General features: G+C 47.4%; 1 protein-coding gene across 1 annotated transcript in view; it reads left to right on the forward strand.

Annotated features, from left to right (window-relative positions):
- Positions 1-25,326, forward strand: part of LOC140430122 (uncharacterized) — a 292,957-nt gene that overhangs the window by 89,084 nt on the left and 178,547 nt on the right. Inside the window, exons 7-9 of the mRNA XM_072517635.1 lie at positions 4,903-4,988; positions 14,669-14,769; positions 20,520-20,666. Coding sequence (XP_072373736.1) covers positions 4,903-4,988; positions 14,669-14,769; positions 20,520-20,666 — 334 coding nt within the window. The remainder of the gene's footprint in view (positions 1-4,902; positions 4,989-14,668; positions 14,770-20,519; positions 20,667-25,326) is intronic.

Below are 25,326 nucleotides of genomic sequence, written 5' to 3' on the forward strand. Positions count from 1 at the left end.
AGAGGGGAGAGATACAAAAGAGACTAGAAGGAATATTTTTTCACACAGAGGGTGGTGAGCATCTGGAATGAGCTGCCAGAGGCAGTGGTAGAGGCGGGTACAATTTTTTCCTTTAAAAATAGTTAGACAGTTACATGGGCAGGGTGGGTATAGAGGGATATGGGCCAAATGCAGGCAATTGGGCGGCATGGACAATCTGGGCCAAAGGGCCTGTTTCTATGCTGTAAACATTTATGACTCTATGATGAAGCCACACCTCGCTTCAAGGGACAGGGCGGCACGGCTGTGCATGTGCTGCTGACAAGCACGCCGGGGCCCTCTGGCCCCAGAACCCCCTGTGGACACCTGCCAGGGGCTTTGATGACCATGGGATGCGATAAGCAGCTGGCTGCCTCTCTCTGATGTGCATCCAGGGGACACACCTAGACTTAGCAGTAGAGTGAGGAAGGCATGTCGAGGACACTGAGAAGGCACTGGGGAAGGTGTGGGAGGAGAGGGGGTGTAGGTAGGGGGTGAGGTGGAATGGTGAGTGGGTGGAGGGGAAAGTGCGGCAGCGCTATCGGGAGAGTAGGGCATTATTGGACACCTGTGAAACATAAAAATCCTTCACTAAAGTATAGTAAGAAGTCTTACAACACCAGGTTAAAGTCCAACAGGTTTGTTTCAAACACTAGGTTTCGGAACACTGCTTCTTCCTCAGGTGAATGAAGAGGTATGTTCCAGAAACATGGGCGGAATTCTCCGCAATCGGCGCGAATCAGTCCGGCATCGCGCCGCCCCAAAGGTGCGGAATCCTCCGCATCTTGAGCGGCCGAGCCCTAACGTTGAGGGGCTAGGCCCGCGCCGGACTGATTTCCGCCCCGCCAGCTGGCGGGAAAGACCTTTGGTGCCCCGCCAGCTGGCACGAAACTGACGTTGCCGGGCGGCGCATGCGCGGGAGCGTCAGCGGCCGCTCACGGCATCCCCGCGCATGCACAGTGGAGGGGGTCTCTTCTGCCTCCGCCATGGTGGAGAGCATGGCAAAGGCGGAAGGAAATGAGTGCCCCCACAGCACAGGCCCGCCCGCGGATCGGTGGGCCCCGATCGCGGGCCAGGCCACCGTGAGGGCACCCCCCGGGGCCAGATCGCCCCGCGCCCCCCCCAGGACCCCGGAGCCCGCCCGTGCCGCCTTGTCCCGCCGATAAGAGAGGTGGTTTAATCCACGCCGGCGGGACAGGCATTCCAGCAGCGGGACTTTGGCCCATCCGGGCCGGAGAATCGCTGGGGGGGGCCTGCCAAGCAGCGCGGCGCGATTCCCGCCCCCGCCGAATATCCGGTGCCGGAGAATTCGGCAACCGGCGGGAGCGGGATTCACGCCAGCCCCCAGCGATTCTCCGACCCAGCGGGTGGTCGGAGAATCCCGCCTCATATATATAGACAAATTCAAAGATGCAAGACAATGCTTTGAATGTGAGCATTTGCAGATAATTAAGTCTTTACAGATCCAGAGATAGGGGTAATCCCAGGTTAAAGAGGTGTGAATTATCTCAAACCAGGACACTTGGTAGGATTTCGCAAGCCCATGCCAGATGGCGGGGGATGAATGTAATGCAACATGAATCCCAGGTCCCGGTTGAGGCCGCAGTCACGTGTGCGGAACTTGGCTATAAGTTTCTGCTCGGCGATTCTGCGTTGTCGCGCGTCCTGAAGGCCGCCTTGGAGAACGCTTACCCGAAGATCAGAGGCTGAATGCCCTTGACTGCTGAAGTGTTCCCCGACTGGAAGGGAACATTCCTGCCTGGTGATTGTCGCGCGATGTCCGTTCATTCGTTGTCGCATCGGCTGCATGGTCTCACCAATGTACCACGCTTCAGGACATCCTTTCCTGCAGCGTATGAGGTAGACAACGTTGGCCGAGTCACACGAGTATGTACTGCGTACCTGGTGGGTGGTGTTCTCACGTGTATGTCACCTCTTATGCGGGCCGACCTCCGAACCCTCTGCCCATCTCTCCAGGCATCCCCCCCCTCCACAAGCACACCACATGCAGGTGATGGGTGTGAGCGAGCACTCAGCAGACAGGCAGGGGTCAGACTATGGCATTGATTGAGGAGCACTGGCGCTCAGCTTTCTGCAGGTTATTATCACCCTCCTTATTTGACAGTGATCCGCTGATGGTGCCGACACAGTCCTAGCACCCTGGACTGATGTAACACATGCCCTGGGAGCGGGGACATGATGAGAGGAGCACCTGGAGGAAACCCACGCAGACACAAGGAGAACGTGCAGACTCCGCACAGACTGTGACCCAAGCCATGAATCGAACCTGGGACCCTGGAGCTGTGAAGCAACAATGCTAACCACTGTTCTACCCGTATTCTGCCTGGGAAAAATGGACGTGTGCTACCTGTCACATACATCTGTGGACCGTGGGCTGCGAGATGCCACACAGGTCCCCGCTTGAGCCTGGAAGGATCCCGAGGCATAAATGTTCTGTACTGCGGTGATATTGACAGCCACCGGGAGAGATTATCCTCCTTCTCCACATGGTGCCAAGGTCGCAAGGCAGGGCAGTTGCCGCCTCGATTTCTTGTTGAGGCAGAGCCGTTGCAGCATACAATGTCCGTCACTTGTTCAAACAACCAGCGATGCGTGTCCACAATGGGTCATCGCGGGCTTCCCCCTCTGGGTCTTCCCCTCTGGGTCTCCCCCTGGCCAGATGTGCGGCCAGGTGCTCAGGATTTGGGCAGAGTCTGGCACATAGGCCACCGCCTCAAGTCGCTGCCTACCAGCAGCACCACTGTTCTACGGGGTCCAAAATACCGTCCATACCATTCAATATCTGTAAGGAATTGGGAGAGGGCGTTCGACTGACAAACAGCGGTGGCTCCCACCCCACGGCCCTCCATTCCCCCATTAAGTCCCCCTCCCTGCTCATACCCGGCATGCCCTACCCACACAAACCCAGCTGCCACGAGCCCCCCTCAACAGACCCTGACTGCCGCACATTACATTACCTGGACCGGACGCTGGGCCTCCCCCATCCTCTGGATGTGGCCAAGTCCCCGGTGCTGGGGCCCATCCCCTGGGTGTTCGATTGTTTGCAGCTGCATGTGTGGTGTTGCCTCTCGCAGTGTTCAGGCACAGTGTCCAGGCATCATGGTCTGGTTGGGATTCTACCCAATGACTCCCACATGCTACATGGCCCGCCCACACACGTGGGATATGTGAAGTGCATACTTAACAATAATAGCCAATTCAGCAATAGCCTTTAGCCACATAGCCAGTGGTCTCCACAGTTGGTGGGGATTACGGGTGGTTAGTGGGGCAGATGCGCAGGGATAAGGGTTGCTCCGGAATGATCCAGTGGTTGGCATGGCGGAGCTGCGCATGGTTGCCCTCCCCAGCAGAATACTAATCGGCGCCAGGGTGACCACTTGCTGCGGAGGCCTTTGGATATGGGGTGGCTCCTATTAATTGTGTGGAAATAGCACTTAAGTGGTGATAATTGGCTTCTCTCCACGCTACAGCGGGATCCCAATTTTGCCTATGGGGGAGGGCCGGTTACATTGCAAACTGTTTGCCGTCCGGCGCGGTTCTCGTTTTTGGCCTCTCCTGTTATTCCGCTAATCACCGGCCTCGTCACACTCTCACTCGAGTGAAATGAGGCCAGAGAAACGCGCCCTTAGAATTTTGTTCATCACTGGGAGCTGAACTCCTAGAATGAGCCGTCATTTTGAAAGAGTGCCCTGTTTTCTACGCGCACTTTTGGGTCCCCCACCCAAGGGGCAATGTCACCCCACACAAATGGGCAATACCCCACACCCCCTCCCCCAAGTGAGGAGACCCTGCAATGGGGTCCCTTAGCGCCTTGCTTCCAGGGCCCTCATCCATCATCCCTCCCAATCTTCTGGAGACCCCTTCTTCCCTGCCCTGCACCCCCCCCCCCCCCACCCTTCATACCCCACTCGACCCTCCTTTCATGGGCATGGCCTCCCGCAGGGCCCCGACCGTTGGCGGTGTCACCCTGGCACCCGGGTATTATGGCAGTGTTCCTGTCATGGTGGCAGTGCCAAGGTCCCAGGAGGCCGGTATATACCGGGTAAGTAGGCCTTAAGTAGATTTAAGGCCTACTTAAGCGAGCACAGCTTGGTCCTGCCTATTGTGGACAGATTCCTGATTCCTGACACCTCGCATGAGTAAATCCTGCTAGGCGTTGTGGCTGCCGGGAAGCCCGTGGGGGGGCTTCACCCGGAATTTATCGACCATGCCGCATTCTCATTGAGATGCGATGTGGCCGGTAGATCGCGCCCATAGTCTTTCATCTGAAGAAACCTTAGGTAGCAATTCCTTTTTCTTATACGCAGTAACCATTCTCTGCCACCATTGTTAAGCTTCAATGGTGACTCTATAATAAGAACTAGGAAGCAAGTCTTGCCTTCTTTGTCTCCAAGTTTATTGTGGTTAGTAATCACTTCACCAACAACAAAACAGTGCTACCTGTATCCCCTTTATATATTGGTGCAGTCTATTAAACAATAAGTGCAATTTATTAAACAATTAAAATCACAATTTCAACTTCAGCACGAGGGAACATTAACTCTTTCCTAACATTTCCTTCTGTTAAATCTCTGCCCATTAGCTTTGTCTCTTTCTTCACAGATGCTGCCTGATGAGCTGAGTTTTTCCAGTATTTACTGTTTCTCTTTCGGTTTCATAAACTGCCTGAATTAGTTTGAAACCTGCCTACCTTCTGCTTTGTATTTTCACTTTATACATATGTGCAATTGCCATCAATTGTGGAAATAATTTCAATGCTGAGAAATTATCCTGGCTCTGTAACTTTTACAGTAATATCTTGGGGCAGAATGAATCCAACAAATTCAGTTTAAACACCTCAAAATCATTCTTTTACTTGTAAAGGAGGAAACGGAAAATTGAAAAAGCACTGAACCAGACAAAAGAAGAGATACAAAAAATTACGGCTAAACTTGTTTCAACCCACTCTGGTAAGTGACCTTCTGCAGTTGGAAAAAATACTAATGTTTATCAATGATCTTAAAACCTATTCTATTTTTTAAAAATAATTTTTATTTTATTTTATAAATTTAGAGTACCCAATTCATTTTTTTCCAATTAAGGGGCAATTTAGCGTGGCCAATCCACCTACCCTGCACATCTTTTGGGCTGTGGGGTTGAAACCCACGCAAACACGGGGAGAATGTGCAAACTCCACACGGACAGTGTCCCAGAGCCGGGATCGAATCTGGGACCTCAGCGCAGTGAGGCAACAGCACTAACCACTGCGCCACCGTGCTGCCCAAAACCTATTCTATTTGACCAACAACTTATTTCATGATTTAAAGATCACGAAAGTAGATGAAACAATTTTTCATTGATTATTTCATGCTGCCGTATGTACACATTTATATTCTTCTATTTATATCACTGATTTCTTATCTTTCACCTTTTATGTCCCTATGTTTGCCATGAGTGACATCCAAGTAAACTCCAAGTTTCATTTTTACTACTTAAATGCAATGGCAGGTATACAATCTGTCCTCAAACACGTCTTAATGCATGAGAATCATGCAAGTTGGGAAAGAGAAAATGTTTCGAGTGGGATATGACAGGAGAGAGGTCATAATTCCAAACCTCTAAAGCAGGAACCCAGTTCCTTTTGAACTTACCCACTTCTGGTTTTAACAGAGGTGTGACAAGGGTTGGATGGCCAATTTGCTTACTGGAGGAGAGTTTGTAATTCCATATCACAATGGGGCTGCAAGCTTTCATTTTGACAGTCAGTATGGGCGGGATTCTCTGGCCCCGCACACCGGGCCACCGGAGAATCCCGCCCGAGGTCAATGTCCGCGTCTCGCCAGTGGCGATCTTGCGGTGGGTGGGGCTGAAGAATCCAAATCTATCCTTTTAACACAAAAACAGAAAACACTTGACAATGTCAGCAGGGCTGGCAGCATCTGTGGAGAGAGAACGGAGCTAATATTTCGAGTCTGGATGACTCTTCCCAAAGCTGATGTTTTTAACTGTAAATTTTTAACTTATATTTCTTTGGTTTCCGCGACCTTGGGAAACCTAGCAAGTAAAGGAGGCAAGAAGCCATGAGATGAGTACATTAATGCCATTTCCTCTGGGCCAGGAGGAAGAGGAGTGTTTCCTCCAGACCAAATGAAGACGACAGTATGCACTCCTCTTTCCCCTTCCGCTGCTCCCGGCGCAGGGGATTCAAGACAGGGTGATTTTGGGCGTATGGGTCGGAGAGGGCAAGGTGTCGGCGATATACCAGGAGATGAAAGAAGAGGGGAGGCTTTGGTAGAGGAGCTGAAGGTTAAATGGGAGGAGGAGCTGGGGGAGGAGATTGAAGAGGGTCTGTGGGCTGATGCCCTGAGTAGGGTTAATTCTTCCAACTCGTGTGCCAGGCTTAGCCTGATACAGTTTAAGGTTATTCACAGAGCGCATATGACGGGGGCGAGGCTGAGTAGGTTCTTTGGGGTGGAGGACAGATGTGGGAGGTGCTCAGGAAGCCCGGCGAACCATGCCCATATGTTCTGGTCGTGCCCGGCACTGGATGAGTTCTGGAGGGGAGTTGCGAGAACTATATCTAAGGTGGTGAAAGTCCAGGTCAAGCCAAGTTGGGGGCTAGCACTATTTGGAATGGCGGACGAGCTGGGAGTGCAGGGGACAAAAAAGGCCGGCATTCTGACCTTTGCGTCCCTGGTAGCCTGGCGAAGGATCTTGTTAGTGTGGAAAGATGCGAAGCCCCCCAGTGTGGAAGCCTGGATAAATGACATGGCAGGGTTTATCAAGTTGGAGAGGATAAAGTTTGCCTTGAGAGGGTCTGTGCAGGGGTTCTCCAGGCGGTGGCAACCATTCCTAGACTATCTCGTGGAGCGTTAGATGAAGTTTGGCGGGGGGGGGGGGGGGGGGGGGGGGGAAGGGGGGACATCTCTTTCGGGGGGGGGAAGAAGGGTGGACGGGGAAGGGGGGTTTTCCTGGGGGCACATGAGCAAGAAAATACATAAATGTTCCGGAAAGTTGAACATGTGCGTGAGGAATCCAATGTACAAAGTTCTGTATCATGTTGATATGACATGTTTATGTCTTGCTATGCGACTTTTCTTTTCTTTTTGTTACGGGGGGTTTGTATGGTTGAAAATTTTGTTGAAAAATTCTTAATAAATGTATTTATTTTAAAAAAAAGAAGTAATCACGCCCTGTGACATGAAATAGGGCAATGCCCACTTTTGTCCACGGCGCCATTGTGAGTTTGTGTTGCTGCAGTGGTTCTTTACACTATGCGGGTTGATATCTTTGACAAGTGTCACATGTCATGACCATGTCCGTTATGTCTTGATTCATGCCGGGCCAGTACACAGCCTGTCGTGCTCGCCTTTTGCATTTCTCAATTCCTAGGTGGCCTTCATGAATCTTACGTAACATCTCGGTGCGGAGTGTGGCCGGAATCACAATCTGCGCATTGCGTAGCAGCAGGCCGGCAACTTCAACCAGTTCTGACTTGACATTCTGAAATTGTGGACATTGTCCCCTCGTCCAACCGTGCTGGAGTAGGTGCAGCACCCTCCGTAAGGTTGCGTCTTTCTGTGTCTCCTGTCAGATTAGGCAAAGCTTCTCATCCGAAGCATGTAAATTCTCCATGCATAACTGTGTTTGGGCCTCGATTTCTCTGATAGGGGCTGATGGTGCGTTGTCAGTGCCAATTAATCGGGACAGTGCGTCGGCAATGGCAAGGTCTCTTCCTAGGGTGTATACTAGGGTGAAATCATACATTTGCAGCTTCATCATGATGCGCTGCAGACGAGGTGTCATGTCATTTAGATTCTTGTCTATGATATGGACCAACGGTCTGTGGTCGGTTTCCATTATGAACGTGGGCAGGCCGTTTAGAATCCCAGTGAGGAGTCCGAGACATTCTTTTTCGATTTGTGCATATCTGCACTCAGTTGCGGTCATGGCCCTGGACGTGTATGCCACCGGAACCCAGTCAGACTGGTCGTCCTGTTGGAGGAGAACGGCGCCAATCCTGTTCTGGCTGGGGTCAGTGGAGATCTTGGTGGGTCTGGTTGCGTCAAAGAAAACAAGGGTCGGTGCCCTCGTTAGTTGCTGTTTGAGATCCACCCATTCATTTTGGTGACGTTGTGTCCACTCAAACGTAGTGGTCTTTCGTAGGAGATTGCGTAAAGTTGCCGTCCGTACGGACAGGTTTGGGGTGAACCTGCCGAGGAAGTTGACGAAGCTCAGAAATCATAGCACCGCCTTCTTGTCGTGTGGCGTCTTCATGGTCCATATTGCAGCGATTTTCGCCTCATCAGGGCTGACACCCTGAGATGAAATGGTGTCACCCAAAAAGGTTACAGACTCCTTCGCAAATATGCATTTTGCCTGGTTCAGTTTCAAACCGTGTTTATGAATCCTCTGAAACACCTTCTTCAGATGACAGAGGTGTTCTTCTTCAGTGGTGGACCATACGATGATGTCATCCACATAGATTCTGACACCCTCGATGCCCTCGGTCATTTGCTCCATTATCCTGTGGAAGATCTCTGACGCAGGGATAATGGCAAAGGGCATGCGATTGAAGCAGAAACGTCCGAATGGCGTGTTGAACGTACACAGTAATCTGCTTGAGTCATCGAGCTGTATCTGCAAAAAACCCTGCTAGGCGTCGAGTTTGGTGAAGATACGAGCATTTGCCATCTCAGATGTGATATCTTCACACTTGGGGATGGGGTAGTGTTCCCGGCGAATGTTCTGGTTCAGGTCCTTCGGGTCTATGCATATGCGAAGATCTCCAGAAGGTTTCTTCACACAGACAATGGAGCTAACCCAGTCAGTCGGCTGTGACTCGCGATATTACGCCTTGTGACTGCAGTCTGTTGAGTTCCGCTTTCAACTTCTCCCGCAGTGGAGTTGGAACCCTCCTGGGCGGCTGAATGACGGGTTTGGTGTCTGTCTTCAGCATGATTTTGTATTGGCAGGGTAGGGTGCCCATGCCTTTGACTACGTCGGGGTATTCTTGTCGCATGCTGTGGATTTTAGCTTCCAGGCTTGATGGATCCTGGGTGTGTATGTAAATGCGTTGCACCAGCCGCAAGTCTTTGCAGGCCTGAGCGCCTAACAGTGATGATTTATTGTCGTCTACAATCTCGAATCATAGCTGCTTGCGTATCGTTTTGTTGTCCACCCGGAGATGGCACGATCCCTTTGAGGCGATCTGATTGCCGTTGTAGTCCTTCAGCTAACATGCAGCGGGTATTATTTCATGGTCTCCTGGAATCGAATGGAGATCCTTGCTAGTGAGGAGGTTAGCTGAGGCCCCAGTGTCAAGCTTGAAGACTAATGGAAAGTCATTGACTTGCACAGTCGCAGTCCACTCACTGCTGGAATCAATGCTGTTGACCGGGTGAGGCGTGGCGATTTTTGCGTCATGTTCCTCAATTGTCTTGATCGTGTCCACGACAAGCGAGTTGTCACAAGCGAGGTTGTCCTCATCCGAGGAATACTCATCATTGGTTTTTTTGTGCTCCGTTGAGTCTATGCTTTTTACATTGAAGTTCATGTGTTTCTGTCTTGTTGTCTTTATTTGCAGAGCAGCTCTGCACTGTGAGGCAAAGTGGTTGTATTTGCCACACTTGAAACATTGTTTTCCAGAAGCTGGACATTGCCCTTTTAAGTGGGCGTATCCGCAGCGGGGACACATCATGATGCTGTTCCTTGACGCTCGCACATGCGCAGTAGGCCTTTCTTCTGTGTCAAATCTTCGGGAGAACTGTGCATGCGTGCGGCCTGCATCCAGGTTCGCGTGCGCGGGATTGCCGCTAGAGGAGTGCCTTCCGGACTCCTGGGCCACCATTTTGACGGGCTCAACCTCGTGGTGAAGACCTTGGTCCCGGTAAGTAAACTCCTCATATTCTTCATTACTTTTTTCATAAGTAGAGCATCTTTGCAGGGCTGTTTCTAGGGTTAGGTTTTTTCGTTTTAATAAGGATTTTCTAAGTCCCTCATCAGATATACCATTGACTACCTGGTCTCTGATGAGGGAGTCACGGAGGTTTTCAAAGTTGCAGGATTGAGCTAGTAATTTTAAATCAGTTACAAAACTGCTGAAAGGTTCTCCCGGTTTTTGCAAGCGCCTGGTGAACTTGAATCTTTCAAATATCTCATTGACTTCAGATTGACTGTGGGTTTCAAATTTTTTGATGATTATTTCCAGCTTGCCCTTGTCCTCGCCTTCCAGGTAGGTAAAGGAATTATATATTTCTAATGCCTGCGGACCTGCTAGGGATAAGAGCAAGGCTATCTTCCTGGCATCAGACGCTGAGGTTAGATCCTTAACTTCTAGATATATTTTGAACTGTTGTATAAAAAGTTTCCAATTGGAATGCATATTACCAGTGGTCTTGAGCAGGCATGAAGGTTGGATTGGGTCCATCATGTCGATTGGTATCTGAAGGGTCCGAATGCTGCGAGGCCTTCCTTGGTCGAACGTCTGGTTTAAGTTCTCTTCTCTTGCTGGTGTCTAGCTAGCTTGCTGAAATCACTCCTGGTACTATATATTATTCTCTACGTCTGAATAAAGACTGTAGACTTACAGTTAACACAAACACTTTATTCAAAGGGTTCGTTCTGCTTCCAGAGCTCAACTAGATGTAAAACAGTCAAGAGGTATCACAAGTGAAACTAAGGTAAACTGCCTATGCTGAGCTGTCTCTGTGTGCTGCTGCTCACTAGCTCTGTGCTTCTAAAAGAGGCGGATCCTGCCTTGGGCTCGACCCTTTATACCCGTCTCTGATGCTGCCCGCTAGTGATGCTGTGGCTGTTGCATCTGTCTGTAGTCCCTGGTGTATGTGCAGATGTATGCACAGATGTACAGATCACTACAGGTACCAATCTGAAAATGAGTTTGCCTCTGAGGATGTAACTGACATAAAATAAATGAAACGAGCCCTGCAATTAATAACTACAGGCTGCTTGGAAAACCAGATTAACTGAATTCTGAACTAATATGGGGAGGCAGTGGCATAGTGGTATTGTCACTGGACTAGTAATCCAGAGACCCAGAGTCATACTCTGGGGGCCCAAGTTCGAATCCCGCCTTGGCAGATGGTGAAATTTGATATTCAATAAAAATCTGGAATTAGAAGTCTAAAGGTGACCATGAAACCATTGTAAATTGTCGGAAAACCCATCTGGTTCACTAATGTTGTTCTGGGAAGGAAATCTGCCATCCATACCCGGTCTGGCCTACATGTGACTCCAGAGCCACAGAAATGTGGTTGACTCTTAAATGCTCTCAGGGATGGCCAACAAATGCTGGCCCAGCCAGTGATGCCCAGATCCCATAAACAAATAAAAAGAATCTCTGGACTAAAATCCAGGTCCCAGGTTTCGCTGTCCATTCCTATAAGCTGGAACAGCTTTTCAAAAAAATCACTGATAAAGTAACCATCCCAATTTCCCCTTGAGAAGGTCTTTGTTGGTGTTGATTAGCTATCACTGAATATGTATATTGTTAAATTACATCGCCACCTCAGGAATAACTTTTATATTGTTAAATTACATCACCATGCAAATCAGCATGTGATACTGTGGGAATCACCACTAACTGTATTAGATGTATATTAGACGTAGTATGGTAAAGCTCCTGTACTAGAGGTACATGGGTAAATCCCTGCCAACTTGCTCCGGCCAGTAGGCGACGTATAAATGTGTGTGCTCGCCGGTGCTGCTCCCATTCTGGTAGCAGCTACTGGTGGCTACACATCTTTGCTCAATAAAGCCTCGATTATTCACTACTCTTGTCTTTGCAGTAATTGATAGTGCATCAGATACAATGATTGGAGCAGTGTTGATCTCTTGTTAGCAGGTGTATATAGAGCTCTCCTTTAACCCTATATTCTTGAATAAAGAACCCAAGCATTTGATACCATTCATCAGTGTGGGATTGGTAAGTTTGTATTAGAGGCCAATAACACAACATGGTGGCAGCAGTAAGCATTTGAAGACCACATTGAAAATATGATGGCAGCAGTGCAAGTCAAATAACAATGGTGAGCATTGGAATCCTGGTGATCCGAAAGTGACAGCATTTGAAAATCAGGAGAAGCCAAGACAAGCTGGGGTAACACTAGCAAAAAACTTGAAAAGCAGTGGCAGGGCAGTTTAGATTTTGAGTTCAGAAAAAGAAACACCCTTAAAAATCAGCAATCAGCCCACCAGTAAGTAAGTGAAGGGAAGGTGCACAATTAGTGTCTGGTAGAATCAAACTACAAGAGTCGATTCAGATTGGGACTGCGACATTGCAAATCAAGCAGGGAATCATGGTGCAGTTTCCTTCTGAAAGTGCTTTATGGGCATAGCCAACAATAAAGCCTATATTCCAGAGCCCAGGGCGTGGTGGAGGCTGCAGGCACCCCAAATCTGTATTTCGTTCCATCAAAAACTTTTCTGATGGAAGCAGAATCCTTGAAAAGCAAGGAGTATCAATGGCTGCATGGTGGCACAGTGGTTAACACAGCTGCCTCACAGCGCCAGGGGCCTGGATTCAATTTCGGCCTTGGGTGCCTGTGTGGAGTTTGCTCATTCTCCCCATGTCTGCGTGGGTTTCCTCCGGGTGCTCCGGTTTCCTCCCATAGTCCAAAGATGTGCAGGTTAGGTGGATTGGCCATGCTAAATTGCCCTTAGTATCCAAAGGTTAGGTGGAGTTACAGGGTTAGGGTGAGGGAGTGGGCCTAGGTGGGGTTCTCTTTTGGAGGGTCAGTGCAAACTCGAAGGGCCAAATGGCCTCTTTCTGCACTATCGGGATTCTACAATCAATGTCTTGGCTACAAAGTACCCTGTGTTAATTGGAAGATCCCAGACATACTCTACGAATTCAAATCTTTTGGCCAAATAATAGTTACATGCTTTTTGGACCTGACAGTCATTGAACCTGACAAGCAGATAATTAGACTTAAAATAGCAGTTGGCAATGTAGGACTCCATCACATTAATATATCAGCATTGCATTGGAAGATTACCTCCGAGTTAAGATGTGTTTCAAGATCCACCAACTAGAGTTAATGGCATTCAGGCAGCATGCCAGAAATTGATAGACCAGTTTGTAAGTTGATACCACGATAAGGATAGGGATCAAGAATCCTGAGAGAATTCTGAAAGAATCATGGAGCTTGTTATTGCATCAAACCCAATCAATTAGTTTCACAAGCACTTGTTGGAGAAGAATAAATAGGGCACGATATAAACACCCTACTCAAGGGTGGTTGGAAATAAGAAGCCATAATAGGTAGGCAACACTTACCATTGCTGGGACTAGCTACAACTATTGGCGAAATAGCCAAAGTACCGAGATGGGCAAGGCGTGTAAGAGCTTGGCTGAAAGTCTAGATAGTTATTACAATACAAGAACACCTATGTCCCAGAGGAAATGTGGTTTGATTGACAGCTCAAGCTCTTTGATCTCTGTTGATACAAGTTAAGTGGTTTCAAAGGTTTGTGTTTTTTCAAACTGCAAAGAGCCTGGATAATTGATACTTTTATCAGCTTGCAGGTCAGGAGTGCGAGATGTGTGCTTTTGACAGGAACCAGCCCACACCCTTTTAAAAAAATTATTCCTATTTTATGGGATGCAGGCTTCACTGGTTAGGCCAGCATTTGTTGCCCATCCATGATTTCCCTTGAGAAGATGGTGCTGAGCTGCCTTCATAGATTATCATAGAATTTACAGTGCAGAAGGAGGCCATTTGGCCCATCGAGTCTGCACCGGCTCTTGGAAAGAGCACCCTACCCAAGGTCAACATCTCCATTCTATCCCCATAACACAATAACCTCACCCAACACTAAGGGCAATTATGGACACTAAGGGCAATTTAGCATGGCCAATCCACCTAACCTGCACATCTTTGGACTGTGGGAGGAAACCGGAGCACCCGGAGGAAACCCCTTCACACACGGGGAGGATGTGCAGACTCCACACAGACAGTGACCCAAGCCGAAATCGAACCTGGGACCTTGGAGCTGTGAAGCAATTGTGCTATCCACAATGCTACCGTGCTGCCTTCTTGAACCGCCGCAGTCCATGTGGTGTAGGTACAACCATTGTGCTGTTCAGGAGGGATTTCTAGGATTTTGATCCAGCGACAGTGAAGGAACGGTGATATATTTCCAAAGCAGGATGATGAGTGAGTTGGATAGGAACTTCCACATGTTGGTGTTCACATGTATCTGCTGCCCTGGTCTTTCTAGATGGTATTGGTTGCAGGTTTGGAATGTGCAGCCTAAGGCGCCTTGGTGAGTTCCTGCAGTGCATCACGTAGATGGTACACACAGCTGCTACAGTGCGTCAGTGGTGGAGGGTTCGAATGTTTGTGGAAGGGATACCAATCAAGCGGACTGCTTTGTCTGTAAAATTACTCATAAATATTACACTCCCTAAAATTAGGGGTGGGGTCGGGAATCCAGAATTAGAATTGCTAAAGAGCTCCCAAGTCATCCTGACTTTGTGAAGATCCAAGCCAAAGGTTTAAATGGTCATAGCATTTTCCTCTTGCCGCCAAGTGGCGGGCAGTGTTCATAGTGTATTCAATTATATTTGCAACCTGATCAATTTAGACATTTTGAAAACATTTTAGCATTTTCATTGTTTTTGTTACAGAATTGGAAGAAAAAGAACTAAAGATGAAAGAGCTGATGAAACTAAATGAAGTAAAGAATCTGGAATGTATGCACTTTAAATCTCAGGTGGAAATCACCAAGGTAGCTATTGTGGAAGGAACTTTTCTTTTTCTAGTTAATATTTCACACATGAAGCACAAATTGTTGTATAACATCATATTTATTATATAGCTTAATAAATAGATCAGCGTGTCATTAACGGCATGCTCTTAAACTTGTTTTAAGTTTCTTTTTCCTGTGCTTCTACAATTATGAACATGCGGAATTATACATCAATCATTGATGCAAATTGGAATTTGTAAAATTCACTTGAACGGAATCTTTGTTGTCAATAATTGATATGAATGAGAGGAAGAAGAAATGTAACATCTGAGTCTGGATAAGGATTAGATGGATTTTTCAGGGCACTTCCTTGATTTTAATGAATTTCTATCATCCTACATTACACATGTGTTTCATTACCTCATGCCTAAAACAACAACGTCAGATAAAATGTTAATGTTTTCAATTATGAGGGGAAAAGATAATTGCATGTAAGAACTTGGCCAAGATTGCTGAAGTAATGCCAGCTACCTCATGTCACTCCCACAAAATGTGGCAGAAAATTCTTATCGTGCTGTTCCACCACTTCTGAGATTTTCAACCAGATTAGATTCCCTCCTTTACTTGAGGCACATATCCAGAAGAGAAAGTTAGGCCTAACATATGGGATGCATCTTTGGCCCTGGCTGACTAGTGGCAAACCCCCCAGTCTTTGCAGGGGAACTGCATCAAACTGGGGGCAAAGGTTTACTTTGGCATGTCTCGATGGTGTGGTGAGGGCAAATGCCTAATGTTATTTTTGCAAATGGAAGTGTCTTAATCACATTCTGAGAGGAAGGACAATGTCAGCTGGAAGTTACACACAGGCAGAAAGTTAGAAATTAAAAACAATGAGAACATCTGGGCTCTGTGTATGAGCCTTGGTGTATCTGTGAACCAGAAGGAATCCCATTTCCTGGGTGAAAATATAGAAAATTGGGTCTGACAGTTCCAGTTTGTGCTATTAACAAAAGACTGGTGTTTTTATTAACACCTACTTTACCAGCCTAATTTTTCAAGGCACCACGTCACCAGAATGCTAAAGTTGGAAATTGGGTGCACAGTTGCACAGACCAGTTTTCACTCCAGATTTTGAATCTTATATAAAAAATATGAGTATGCTAGATTTACACTCTCACTCTGGCAGGGCTAGGCCTGATCGACTGGCACCTGGCTCCACAGAGATTGGGGCACCCCGATCAGTAACTGAACAGCCCTCAACCCCCACCACGGTGGTATTGGGAGTTCCTCCCTGGACAGTCATCGGGGACTCCCCGCCCACTCCCCACCACTGTGAAAGTATCGCTGGCTTTCTCCAAGCACAGTGTCTATTTCCCCCCGCCCCCGGCATGCCTGCAAGTTCCTTAGTATATCCCCCCCGCACCCCCCCCCTCCACACCACACATTCATGGAAATTACTCCTCCAGCACAGGTTGACATTGCCAGAGTGGCATTTGCCAACCTGTGCCAGGCGAAGTGTCAGAGCACTTCCCAAGCACTGCTCCTCTTCCCCCCGGAGCAATACTTAACTTTGCGCCCCGGAGGGATCCCCTCAACTGTTCTCATTTCATCGAACTGTTATAAACCTCGCCAACAATATGAATATTTAGTGAGGGGAAATCATGTGGCAAGGAGGCCCGTTAATAATATTAAAATACATTTAAATGAGGCACCCTTTGTGGGAGTGGACCTCGTGATGTCACCGGGAGTGGGTTGGAATTGGGCAACGCGATCTCTCCGGTGGGATAGTATTTCCCGATCCTCTCTGGATTATCGACCGTGGTGCTGTTCTCTCAGAGGGTGATCACAGACTGATTAATCGCCATCTATGTTTTGAGTCTAATAATTCATCACTAGAACCCTCAAGTTTCTCCGCGGGAAAATTGTAAAACAGCACGACACTGTAACACATAAAAAGATATTAGGCCAGATAAAGATTCATCAGAGAGGGAGGTTTTAAGGAATGCCACAGAGGAGGAAGAGTATTCCAGAGGTTAGGACCTAGGCATCTGAAGACACGGCCACCAATTGGTGGAGCAATAAAATCTGGGATGCATAAGTGGTCAGAGGTAGAGGACCATAGATATCTCAGAGGGTTGTGAGGGTTTTAGGAGATGACAGAGACAGGGAGCAGTGAGGCCCTGGAGGGATTTCAAGGATGAAATTTTTTTTAAAAGAGCCATTTGCTTGGCTGGGAGCCACTGTATATCAGTAGTCAAAGGAGTGATAGGGATGTAGGAATTGGTGTGAGTTTAAGACACGGGCAGCAGTGTTTTGGATGCCTCAAGTTTACAGAGGGGACATTTACAAAATGTGGGAGACCAACTGGGAGTGCTTCGGAATAGTGGTAACGAAGGCATGAAAGGGTTTCAGTAGCAGATGAGTTGAAACAGGGGCAAATTCAGGCAATGTTTTCAAGGTGGAAATAGGCATTCTTACTGATAGGATGTCTCTGAGGTTGGGAGCCCATCTTGTGGTCAAATGTAACACCAATGTTGTGAACAAATTGGCTTAATCTTAAACTGTTGCAAGGGAGAGGGATGGAGTCGATAGTTGGGGAACAGAGTTTGGAACGGAAACCACAAACACTGGCTTTGTCTCCCCAAGATTTACTTGGAGGAAATTTCTGATCATAATTAACTAGCATAGTGTGGCCAAGAAAAGGGATAAATGACAAATTCCACAAGGAAAGGTTTTGGAAAAGCATATTTTAAACCTCTGACATGGTTCTTTTACTATGAGGCTATTAGTTTCAGAACAGTATATCTTAAAGAAGTCTCCTTAGTCTTTTGTAGGTTAACAGTAAGTCTTTATTAACTACTAGAGTTACTTCCAAAGTAAAGGGTACAAGTTAGGAGCTATCTCCATGCTTAGGTCTATAAATGTCTCCACTCAACACCACACTGAACCTGGGTTTGGGTCATGTGCTTTTTTACATCACTGTGTTGGCGGTACTGTACTCAGTCCCACAGTAACCCTATATGTGTCAGACACTTATACTACGAAAGTGACAGCCTAAGGTTACCACGAGAACACAGAGGCAGTGCAGTGGTAGACCATAAGGCTCGTCAAGCCTGCTCCATCATTCAATACGCCCATAGCAGAAACTTGAGGTCCGGATTTCGGAGTTTGAGCGGTGGCTGAAGACACTGTGGCGAATCTGCTAGGCTAGAGTTACGCAGATAGCACATTTAGAGAGGTGACCATTCCCCAGCTCAAGGCACTGGAGGAAAGAAGGATGACCACCAGGCAGTGCAAAAGAAACAACAGGTAGTGTAGGAGTCCCCTGGGGCCCCCCTCTCAAGTTGGTTTTCCATCTTGGAAGCTGATGAGGGTCCTGGTTCCACAAGGGTGTGCAGTCAGAGCCAGGCTTCTGGCACCACAAGCAGCCTGATTGTACAGGAGAGGAGGAAGAAGGAATGATAGTGATAGGGAATTTATTAGTTCGGGGAACAGATAGGCATTTTTGCGGCAGCATATGTGACTCCAAAGCTGTGTGTTGCCTTCCTGGGGCCAGGTTCCGGGATATCATTGAGTGGCTACAGGGCATCCTAAAGTGAGGTGGTGATAAGTCAGAGATTGTGGTACACGTTGGTACTAATGATATAGTTAGAATAAAGGAGGAGGTCTTGTATCAAGAATTCAGGGAGCTAAGCAGAGAAGCCATAATCAAAAATCAAAAAGGGCCATAGTACAGGGTACAGTGACTGAGGAGAGTGTGAAAAGGGAGGTGGCCAATGCAGGATTGAGAGTGTTGTACCTAAATGCGCGCAGTACATGGAACAAGGTAAATGAGCTTGTTGCGCACATTGAAATTGGCCAGTACGATGTTGTGAGCATCGCAGAGACGTGGCTGCAAGGGGATCAGGGCTGGGATCTAAATATACAAGGATATGTGTCCTATCGAAAGGACAGGCAGATGGGCGAAGGGGGCAGGGTTGCAGTGTTAGAAAGGAATTAACTTAAATCGATAGCAAGGAGTGATATAGGATCAGAAGGCATAGAATCTCTGTGGGTAGAGTTGAGGAATTGTAAAGTTAAAAAGACCCTTATGGGAGTTATGTACAGGCCCCCGAGCTGTAGTCAGGATGTGGGGCAGAAAATAAATCAGGAGATAGAAAAGGCATGTAAAAAAGGCAATATTACAATAATCATGGGAGACTTCAATATGCAGGTGGACTGGAAAAATCAGGTTGGTAGTGGATCCTGTTATGGGCCAGGGTTTAGAGAACCCCAAAGTGTATCATGGAGTTCACCTGACCCACAACTTTTAATTGATTGTGGTATGGGGAGCACACAGCCCACTCTACAGTTATGGTACAGTAGAAATGGAAAAGTATTTTTTAAAGCAAAACAATGTTTTTTCTATGAACTCAAGTTAACCTTTTTAAAACGTACAGTGGACATCTTAGCAACCATTATTTCAAATACAACCCCCAAAGAATACAACACTTAGTAATTCTTACTTTCCTTTTAACATCCATAAGACTTAAAACAAAACCTTTCAACAGAAGCACATCAGGTTAAAGTCACTACTGAGAGCAGTTATTAGTTTTAAATCACCAAAGGATCGATTTACATTCTTTAGATTACAGAGAGAGATTCTAATACACCTTCTGGCTGTGACTGCAACTATTCAGTTCTGAAAACGAAACTAAAACACACCCTGCAACACACAGCCTAAAACGAAACTAAAAAGCTGACAGACAGCCCAGCTCCACCCATTCTCTGACATCACTGCAGTAATAAACACCCATTTCTTAACGGTACTCTCACTACAGATACTTATATACACACCCATTTATAAACACCCATTTCTTAAAGGTACTCTCACATGACAATCCCAAGAAAGGGAATTTGTGGAATGTCTAAGAGATGGCTTTTTGGAGCAGCTTGTGACAGAGCCTACTAGGGACCAGGCAATTCTGGATTTGGTGATGTGTAATGAGACAGACTTGATTAGGGAACTTTAGGTGAAGGAACCCTTAGGGAGCAGTGACCACAATATGATAGAATTTACCCTGCAGTTTGAGAGGGAGAAGCTGCTATCAGATGTAATGGTATTACAATTAAGTAAGGGTAACTGCAAAGACATGAGGGAGGAGCTGGCCAGAGTAGATTGGAAAAGGAGCCTAGCAGGGAAGACAGTGGAACAGCAATGGCAGGAGTTTTTGGGGGTTATTAGGACTCTGGGTCACTGTGCGTGTGGAGGTTTTGCACATTCTCCCCGTGTTTGCGTGGATTTATCCCACAATCCAAAAGATATGTCGGATATGTGGATTGACCATGCTAAATTGCCCCTTAATTGGAAAAAAAAATTTCCTATCTGAAAGGGAGATGGAACCAGACTCCATATGAACTTTTAAAAGGTGTAACTTGCAAATCGGTAACAATCAAGTATATGGGGAAAAAGCTGGGATGTGAGACTACATTAGCAGCATAGCCATGTTGAGCCTGATGGCCTCCTTTTATGTTGTAACTTTCTATGATTCAGTATGCACCAGATATCTAGTGGTATGGTCACACATAATAATTCTAGTGGTAGTTGTGCGAGATGCTACCTCTCTACATTTGGCAGTCCAGAGTTTATTTTGATTTATCACCTAACCAAAATCAGTCCTGTAAATTTCCAAGAATCTATGTTTCCATCAAAGGAGACTGACAACTCATCACAAATTTTACCTCTTTCAGAAACTACCTGGTGTCACGGCCTTTTGATTAAATTATTCGTTGCATTTTTCTTTTGTCAGAAAAACATGGAAAGGATTCAACAGGAATCGAAGTTACAGAAGGTTCTACTGGATCATCAGAGCAAAGAGTTGGAGCATTTGAGAAAACAACTTCAGGAAGCACATGGGAAAGAAAAGCTGCAACCACAGACTGCTTCAGTAACATTGGTATGATTAAGAAAGACCATGAACATCACGTTTTAATTATCCTAACAGTGTCAGACTGATTTTCCTCTATGGTATGATCCAAACTTAGAAAGAATGGACAGAGACTGGTTGCTGTGGTTCTGCATCCCAGGCATACTGCTCATGAACCTCCAGTCTGTATAGTTCTTGGTTTCCGAGACATTTCAAATAAGCTAGCTGTACCCATTAAAGTAAAGAATAAATATAATACAGTGGGCTGCCGTCAGCTTTCCTTAGATTGTGTTGGTAGTGGTTCAGTGGTGGACACTGGGGTGCTCGGGCATGGAAAAATTATTTTTAAAATCTTAGACCTTAAACTGAAGAGCACAGCAATGAAGTCTGGGTCATTGAATTTATTCAAGGTAAGTGAGACAGATTTTCGATAGACAAGGGAGCCAATGGTTATGGAGGGTTGGCAGGAAAGTGGAATTGAGACCGCAACCAGATCAGCTATTTGAATGGTGGAACAGGTTCGAAAGGCTGAATGGTCTATTTCTGCTCCCAGGTTCAATGTTCCTAAATATTATATAGTGCCTTTGCCTGATGCTTAAAGCAAGACACACAGCTAAATACAAATGAGCACGAACAAAAAACGAAATGCGGAAAACTGACGAGAGTTGGGGTAATTTACAAGCATACATGCAGGGTTAGTTAAATGACAGAAAATATGAATAAGCAGGTTATTTTCAGATCGGCAAGCTGCAATTAGATGGAGGATAAAAGGATCAAACGATGAGTCCTGACTTGGACCAATGGACCAAGTTTAATTCACTCCAAATTTATGCACATTACAAAATCAAGTGAAAAGCAAACTGTGAGGAATCTTGACTTAATCCCTGCCAGAATGGCAGAGCTAATTGTCAATTGGGAACCCAAGTGGCAACCATTGCCGAGGCTCTTTCCTTCAGCCACTAAGTTCTCTGACTAATCAGGAAGGGCAAGCAGGATTATGTGCAACCTGCCAAGGGAAATATTTCTAATAAAAGGATCATCACACATGTTCAAATGGTTCCCTCGCACTTGGAGTTTAGAGATTGCAACAACTATTGGAAGGGAGAGGAAATCTGAGAAGTCTGTTCCCATACCTGGAGATCCCGCTGCAAAACCTGATAGACTGCAATGAGGCGAACTTTCCTAAGGATTCAGGAGGAGGCAAAACTCAGCGAAGTAGATGGGGACGAAAATGGTCAAGGAAGTCAGAAACAGAAGTGTCATCCCTCTAGCCTGGAGACAGTGCACTATGAAGATCTCAGGAGGGTGGGAAAGAAGAGTGGCGTAAGACTTTCAGATGCTCCACATTCCGACTTGCCCAACATTCTCCTGCACAGCAGCCCTCACGTTGACGCACCTCACAGCTCCACTCAGCCCTCTCTCTCTCCAGGAACCTCACATCCCTATCTGAACAGGCAATACTCGGACTCATCCTATTGCTCTCTCCCATCCATGTCTCACAGTGATCCTTCACAACTATTGTCTCTCTCTCCCATTCACATAAGCCATAGAAACATAGAAAATAGGAGCAGGAGGAGGCCATTCGGCCCTTTGAACATGCTCTGCAATTCATTATGAACATGGCTGATCATCAAACTCAATAACCTAATCCCACTTTTCCCCATATCCTTTAATCCCTCTTACCCTAAGTGCTATATCTAATTGCTTCTTGAAAACATACAGGGAGGTTTCTCCATTTCAGAGACTAAGTGCTGACACCGGGACAAAATCGGTGGACTAAAAAATTGGTGTTGCTCCCGGAGCAATTAACCAGCCATTAATGGGCTAGCACCGGTGCCACGTGGAACACGAGCGATTCCAATGAGAAATGGAGTTGGATACACCAGAGTCGGGATTAGCATTCGAGCGGCTGACAAACTGCAGCCGTATATTTTTTAAAAATATATATTTTATTGAAATTTTTTTCCCTGAGCAACATTTTTCCCGCTTACAAAACAAGCGAAACGATAACAGTAACAAAACAGAAATTTTTAAACTTTTTAACAATAATAATAATAGTAGTAATAATATACAAGTAACAAAACCTCGTACTCTATTGACCTATACTCAACTGCCTCCCCCCCTCCCCCCTGGGTTGCTGCTGCTGGTCATCCGTCTTCCCTCTAACGTTCCCCTAGGTAGTCGAGAAATGGCTGCCACCGCCTGGTGAACCCTTGAGCCGATCCTCTCAGGGCAAACTTTATCTGCTCCAGTTTAATAAACCCCACCATATCGTTTACCCAGGCCTCCAGTCCGGGGGGGTTTCGCCTCCTTCCACATGAGTAGGATCCTGCGCCGGGCTACGAGGGACGCAAAGGCCACGACATCGGCCTCTTTCGCCTCCTGCACTCCCGGCTCTTCCGTAACTCCAAATAGAGCTAACCCCCAGCCTGGTTTGACCCGGGCCTTCACCACCTGCGAAATCACTCCCGTCACTCCCTTCCAATACCCTTCCAGTGCCGGGCACGCCCAAAACATATGTGCATGGTTTGCCGGGCTCCCGCCACACCTCCCACATTTGTCCTCCACTCCAAAGAACCTGCTCAATCTTGCCCCCGTTATGTGTGCTCTATGTAGCACCTTAAATTGAATCAGGCTAAGCCTGGCGCATGAGGAAGAGGAATTTACCCTGCTTAGGGCATCAGCCCACATACCCTCCTCTATCTCCTCCCCTAATTCTTCTTCCCACTTTCTTTTTAGTTCGCCCACCGACACCTCCCCCTCTTCCCTCATCTCTCTATAAATCTCTGACACCTTGCCCTCTCCGACCCACACCCCTGAAAGCACCCTGTCCTGTATCCCCTGTGTCGGGAGCCGCGGAAATTCCCTCACCTGTTGTCTAGTAAACGCCCTCACCTGCATATATCTCAAGAAATTCCCCCGGGGTAACTTATACTTTTCCTCCAGTGCTCCCAAGCTCGCAAAAGTCCCATCTATGAATAAATCTCCCACCTTCCTAATTCCCAACTGGTACCAGCTTCGAAATCCTCCATCCATTCTTCCTGGGGCGAACCTATGGTTGTTCCTGATAGGGGACCCCACCAGGGCTCCCCGCACCCCTCTCTGTCGCCTCCACTGTCCCCATATGTTCAGTGTTGCCGCCACCACCGGGTTCGTAGTGTACTTTTTCGGTGAGAACGGTAGCGGCGCCGTCACCAGCGCCTCTAGACTCGTCCCTTACAGGACCTTCTCTCCAGCCTTTTCCACGCCACTCCCTCACCCTCCATCATCCATCTACGTATCATTGCCACATTGGCGGCCCAATAATAATCTCCCAAGTTCGGTAGTGCCAGTCCTCCTCTGTCCCTACTGCGCTGAAGGAACCCCCTCCTTACTCTCGGAACTTTCCCTGCCCACACAAAGCTTGTAATGCTCCTATCTATATTATTAAAAAAGGTCCTGGTGATTAAAATAGGGAGACTTTGAAATACAAATAAGAACCTCGGGAGGACCATCATCTTAATTGCTTGCACCCTGCCCGCCAGCGATAAAGGCTGCATGTCCCACCTCTTAAAGTCCTCCTCCATTTGTTCTACCAGCCGTGTCAGATTAAGTCTGTGCAAGGTTCCCCAGCTCCTAGCGATCTGAATCCCCAAGTATTGGAAGTTTCTTTCCACTTTCCTTAGCGGTAAGCCTTCTATCTCTCTACTCTGGTCCCCTGGATGTATCACATATAATTCACTCTTCCCCATGTTTAACCTATACCCCGAAAATTCCCCGAACCTCCTCAAGATTCGCATAACCTCTATCATCCCCCCCGCTGGGTCCGACACGTATAGCAATAGGTCATCCGCGTATAACAAAACTCGGTGTTCTTCTCCCCCTCTAGTCACCCCTCTCCATTTCCTGGAGTCTCTCAGCGCCATGGCCAGAGGTTCAATTGCCAGCGCAAACAACAATGGAGACAGCGGGCATCCCTGTCTTGTTCCCCTATATAATCGGAAATACTCCGATCTATGTCGACCTGTAACTACGCTTGCCGTCGGTGCCCCATAAAGTAGTCTAACCCAGCGAATAAATCCGTTCCCAAACCCAAACCTCCTTAACACTTCCCATAAATACTCCCACTCCACCCTATCAAATGCCTTCTCTGCGTCCATTGCCGCCACTATCCCTGCCTCCCCCTCCACTGAGGGCATCATTATCACCCCTAATAGCCGTCGCACGTTAACATTCAATTGTCTCCCAGTTACGAACCCTGTCTGGTCTTCGTGCACCACCCATGGGACACAGTCCTCTATCCTCGATGCCAGCACCTTTGCTAGCAGTTTCAATAGTGAAATAGGTCTATAGGACCCACACTGCATCGGATCTTTGTCCCTCTTCAAAATTAGCGATATCGTCGCTTCCGACATTGTCGGGGGTAGTGTCCCCCCTTCCCTGGCCTCATTGAACGTCCTCGCCAACAACGGGGCCAACAAGTCCACATATTTTCTGTAGAATTCCACCGGGAACCCGTCTGGCCCCGGGGCCTTCCCTGCTTGCATGCTTCCCAGTCCCTTAATAACCTCGTCCACCTCAATCGGCGCCCCCAGGCCTGCCACCGCCTGCTCCTCCACTTTCGGGAACCTCAACTGGTCCAGGAACTGCCACATCCCCTCCTCTCCCTCTGGGGGCTGAGACCTATACAGTTTTTCATAAAAGGTCTTAA

This window comes from Scyliorhinus torazame, chromosome 9 (assembly GCF_047496885.1).
Source record: "Scyliorhinus torazame isolate Kashiwa2021f chromosome 9, sScyTor2.1, whole genome shotgun sequence".
Taxonomy (NCBI): Eukaryota; Metazoa; Chordata; class Chondrichthyes; order Carcharhiniformes; family Scyliorhinidae; genus Scyliorhinus; species Scyliorhinus torazame.